Consider the following 5650-nt stretch of genomic DNA (forward strand, 5'->3'; position numbering starts at 1 on the left):
AATTTTACATTCCACATGCATTAAACTAAGAACATGACTCATATTATTGGAATATAAGATGCAAAATTTTGTTTTACCCAAAAAGATGGAATACAGACTTACTGTGTAAAAGACGTAAATATTATCATCATCGAGAATAGCTCTAGAAAAATCAATTGTTTACTAATGCCCTTTCGTTATGCAAGAAATGGCGCAACTAAAAATGATCATTTAGTACTGCAGTTAGCATGCATTTGACTAAGACTGAAACCGATACAAATGAGCCAAAATTGCAATATTTGTTACATCCAAAAGATGGAACAAGCACCCGTTCGTGATCACTTATCTGTAAAAAGACTACTTATCTGTAAAAAGACGTAAATGACTTCACCATCCTCGTAACTGCAAATAGCCCTAAAAGGTCAATTTATATCAACTAAAACTACTAGTAGCATTAAAATCAAAGATTCTCAAAACACAATTAGCAAGAAAATACATCAAAGACAAAATCTTGAAACTAAACATGCCTAATCCTCATACTCGGTCTCTTCATCATCATCATCGTCGTCTTCACCATTACGATCACCATAACCCCATCGATCCTCACCATTATCACGATCTTCTTCAGTTTCTTCACTATCTTCTTCCTCATAAACACCCTTAACAATCGGCCATGGTTGCTTCTTCATTACATTTCCCACCATTGGAGCCTTGTGGTGCACCACTTTAGCCGGTGGGTGCCTTACATTTGGTTTGGGTCGGTTTTGTTTATGGGACTTCGGGTTAACCCGTTTACCCGTATTATGCCCATCTTGGTCACTACCCGCATCCATTTCATGATCATGATCCGTGTTTTTCGGATTTTCTTCTTGGAAATGACCCGGGTGTTCTCTTCTTAAATGAAGATTTAGTTTGTATTCATGGATGTATGCTTTCTCACATCCTTCATATGGACATGCATACGGACGATCGGATGATGCAGATGTGTAAGATTTTGTGGGTTTTGGAGGTGGTTTTTCTATGGGTTGTTGTATATGAACATACTTCAATGGAGCTTCAATCATCATGTGATTGTTGTTTTGCTGAAATTTTTTAAAAGATCAAGATTAGGGTTTGAAATTTGAATCATCTTTCAAGAAAACTTGATCACTATTTAAACTTGAAGCACTAACCTTTTCATGGTGAGACATAATGTGATTCTTTAGCTTGTATTCATGAGCATATCTTTTCCCACATTCAGAGTATGGACAAATATGATAATTCTCTTGTGAATGAGTTTTCATATGTGACCTTAGGTTAAAATCCAACGAGAATGCCTGTATTTATACACATAAATATTATAGGAGTTAATTAATAATGTTTAATTGTTCATTTTAGCAAAAAAAAAAATGTTTGATAGTGTCATTACCTTACCACAACCTTCATGAGGACAAACAAAATTTCTTTCCCCTGTATGAATTAGATAATGTCTCTTTAACTTTGAGCTATCCAAAAATTTCTGCAACATTAACATAAATAAAATTAATAAATCCATGGCGCATTAATAAAAAAGATAATAGTAAAAGATTTACCTTTCCACAATTCTCATAATGGCAAATATATTGTCTCTCTCCATGAATGTGGGAATGCTTCCTTAAAGCTCCAGCATCAATGAAAGTTTTTCCACAGCCTTCATAACTGCAAAGAAAAAGAACTTCAGTTGTTGGTTCAGGTTCAGGTTCTACAGCCTCCATCTCTTTTGACTTTTCTTCATTCATGGCGTTTAATTGAGACTCTACAAATATGAGAATTCTAATATTAAATAGATTTAATGATGTTAGAATGAAAGATTTAACATAAAGATGTAATTACTAACCTGTGACCCATTTCATAACAAAGCATTTGCCACCTGTTGACACGACATCTTGTGGTACCCTAGATAAATAATGATCAGATTAGTACCAGTGTTATGAATCTTGAAGTTGTCATAATCATTTTTTGATGGTGTTGAGTGTTAAGAAAATTTTCACTGTTTAGTGTCAAACTGATTACGATAAATAATCAGGTAAGTGAATTAGTGAAATACTGAAAGTAGAAGTAGGTCTTTAGATGATGAAAAGGGGGAGTTGTTTTAGTGAAAAAAAAAAAATAAGGCATCAGGAGATGTAAAGGGTAAGCGCTCGTTGTTGTTGGGAGATGACTACGGCATTTAAACAAACAGGTGGAGTGCAATGGATAAACCCTAATACCCTAGAAAATTTGATGGCCATCAACCACAAAAATTAATCACAAAATATCCGCATTATTCATAATGGCAAGCTCGAAGCTGAATCATAACTTGGTTCTACCGATCTTGGTAGTTGTAAGCATAAATTCATCTTTACCAAGAAAATAAAAATGGGGCAATGCTGTAATTACTTCAAACCCATATAAAGGATCAAGTATATCTCTCGTATCGACACGAATGAAGCTGTCTCAGTTTTACCCCTTTCGATTTCCACCAAAAACTGATCAATTAGGTCTTGCGAATCAATCACATTCACATAATCATACACTACATAAGATAATTAAAGGACAGAAGGAGAGGCTTTTTTATTACTTACCATTCTTTGAACCACTTAACAGTGGGAGTTTTAGACTTGATGAAATTCCGCCGTTCGAAGGGGTTGTGATATGAGTGATGATCCATTAATGCAGTCGTCTTGATGGGGTCTTGTTCTGCTAATTGAGCTGAACCCAATGGTTTGATTACATAGAAATTAGGGTTTCGAGCACATAGGTTGTTCTCGAATTTGGATGGGAAATTAGAAATGAGTCGGCGATTGAACGAAGTCGTGAAAACACTGACAGTGGCAGGGAATTCTGGACTCCGGCGAGCAGCAAGAAAACATTGCGAAAAAGGGGAAACCGTTTCTGACACGTCTAATGGAATTTTTATTTTTATTTTTATGTTTGTTTAATTTAATAAAACTAAAATGTTTTTACAAGAGAAAATTCATAAAAATCACTACTAAAATTACTATAGTTTGATTTTTCTTTTCGATTTAAGCACTAAAATCACTATGCGTTGATTTTTTTTATTTAACCATTAAAATAACTATTGAAAATTTGTTTTAATTTTGATTTAATCATTGAAAGTTTATTTTTTCCCACAGTAACCGTTGTAAGGTTTTTTTTGGTATTAAATAGCAAACACCACTCGGAACAATATTTTTTTGGTTGAGATCAGTGGCGGCGGCCCTGGGGTGGTGCCGGCGGTGCGGTCGCACCGTCGGGCCTCCAATTTTAGAGAGTCTCCGATTTTTGGGATAATTTATAGTTATAGTATTGGTATATTTGTAAAATCTATTTTTATGTTTTATCAATAAATAAAATTAGTCCGGTAACATTTGGTTCCAATTTTAGATGCATTTTAATTATTAATAAAATCAACAAAAATCAAAATCTAATCATAAATTTAAAATTCATCAACAATTTAAGGAAAATATCTATATCCAAAAAAAATGCAAATCTGTTTTCTTTATAAATTTTAGACAACATTTTTATATTTTATAAACTCACCAAAAAGTAAGAAAAAATCTCATAGATGAAAGTTTCATAGATGAATTTTCTTTTAAAAATGCTAAAAGGTCGATATCTAGAAAATAGTAATGCGTTATTCTTTTTTTTTTAAAGTTGTTTATAATAGTTTTACAGTTTTATTTGATTACCAATGAGTGAAGACATTATTTTGTGGTAGTGAATTTATGAGATGTTTTTTAGCAACTTTATGTTTTGAATTAATGGTAACAAATGTAATTAATAATATTTACAAGAAATTTTTTGTGGCGCCTCACTTTAGTTTTTGCACAAGGTCTCCGAAATATTAGGGTCGGGCCTAATTGAGATGAATAATAAAATAGACTCATATATATATATATATATATATATATATATATATATATATATATATATATATATATATATATATATATTGATGTATCAACCGAAAAAAAAATCAAACTATAATGGAGGTTTTTATAGAATTATCCCTTTATTCCAATTCTAATTATTATGATTTTTTATTGGGGATTTTAAATACACCCGGAATAGAAGTCAAAACTACTTGTTGAAAACTATTAATGGTAAGTTAATTAAAAAAATATTAAATGGTCCTTGTGTTTTGGTTTTATTTTCAATTTTGTTTCCCAATTTAAAAATTAATAAATTGTATCCCTATAATTTATGAATATTACATTTTTAGTCATTGTTTCAAATAAAATCACTAAATTATTCTTCCTTTTCCTTTGTTATTTTCTTTTAATTATTTATTATTATTATTATTATTATATTACAATTTTATTTGTTCTTTGTTTTAATAGAGTTTGTATAGATTGCATATATTTTTTTTTCAAATTATATATATATATATATATATATATATATATATATATATATATATATATATATCAAAATTACAAAAATAGTCATTATGGTTTGCCAAAAGTCACAAAGCCAGTCCCTGATAATTTTTTTTACGAATATGGTATCTGTGGTTTCCAAAACTTGCATGAGTGACCCTTTTTGCTAACGTCGTATTATACATAATCTGGTTTTTATTAATAATTTTCATTCGTTAACCTAAAAAAAACTAGTTTTACGTGTTTATTTTTATATATTTTTCGGTATAATTCAAGGTGGTTAACCTTTTCTTTTGTTTATTTTTTTAAATTACATTGTTTTTTTTTATAAAATTTTCGGTTTAAATTCGAGTTTGTTTACGTTTCGAACAATAAAAAATAACGATCACAAACAATTAAACGAACAATAAAAAATATGATATGATATGATATGATTTCACAATTATAACAAATAAAATTATCATTTTCATTTACTGTCGTTTCGTCAAACAATGTCATATTTTAAGTTTATTAATTATCATGGACATTAACTACATGAATATTACAATTATTACGTGGTGCATTCGGTGGAATATATTCATTAAGTCAAGCATTATACAATATTTCTCATCCAGCGGCACGTTCTGATCTGTGGTGACGCGGAAGTGACATAACTGTAGGCATTGGATGTAATTCTTGTAAATCAACTTTTACGTAATGACCATTATAAACGAAGGCGGTAACAATAGATCTATGATGTGAAATATCTTGCGGACCATGCCAAAGTGGAAAACAGGTCGACGAACCTTGTTTGTCTAAAAAATAGACAATTACACCATACTTATTAGCGATGAGAAATCCAATATCCGGCATAATCAACCAATATTCACTTTGTGCAGAACCAAATCCAGTGAAACTCAACGAGTGTTGTACGTTGTTTATGTCATCCTAAAAAATCATTGAATATCGTCTCCAATTTTCTAATAACTCGTTGTATAAGTCTGAGCGGATTTGACGCCAATAATTTTGACTATACCCGAGGGAGACCGCTATTGCCCGAAATCCATAATTTCCATCTCCCTCCACGTCTTCAATGTTTGTAACGTATGGATGAAATTCATTTGGAATTTCACTCATAAGTGAATTTGAATAAAATGTTGAAGGTTGTTGAAACGAAAATGTATTGTGCCTCTCTGGTTCCTGGTTTAAATCAAATTGATTAGACCCATTATAATCTAGCATAGGCGTCGCAAAACTATGTCTACGAGGATATTGAGTCGTTGGATCTTGAGTAGGCGGAACAGTAGGTCTTG

General features: G+C 31.2%; 1 protein-coding gene across 1 annotated transcript; it reads right to left on the minus strand.

The window, feature by feature from the left end:
- Positions 1–388: 388 nt before the first annotated feature.
- LOC145101023 (zinc finger transcription factor YY1-like) lies at positions 389–2870 on the minus strand. The gene is made up of 6 exons (XM_079038194.1): positions 2562–2870; positions 1835–1893; positions 1551–1753; positions 1388–1477; positions 1152–1295; positions 389–1061 (listed from the first exon to the last, which is right to left on the minus strand). Exons 1-6 carry the CDS (start codon positions 2645–2647, stop codon positions 507–509), a joined length of 1137 nt encoding a protein of 378 aa, XP_078894320.1. The 5' UTR covers positions 2648–2870; the 3' UTR covers positions 389–506.
- Between the last annotated feature and the right edge of the window lie 2780 nt (positions 2871–5650).

This window comes from Lactuca serriola, chromosome 4, assembly GCF_051521515.1.
Source record: "Lactuca serriola cultivar US96UC23 chromosome 4, Lser_US96UC23_V15, whole genome shotgun sequence".
In the NCBI taxonomy this organism is placed as follows: domain Eukaryota; kingdom Viridiplantae; phylum Streptophyta; class Magnoliopsida; order Asterales; family Asteraceae; genus Lactuca; species Lactuca serriola.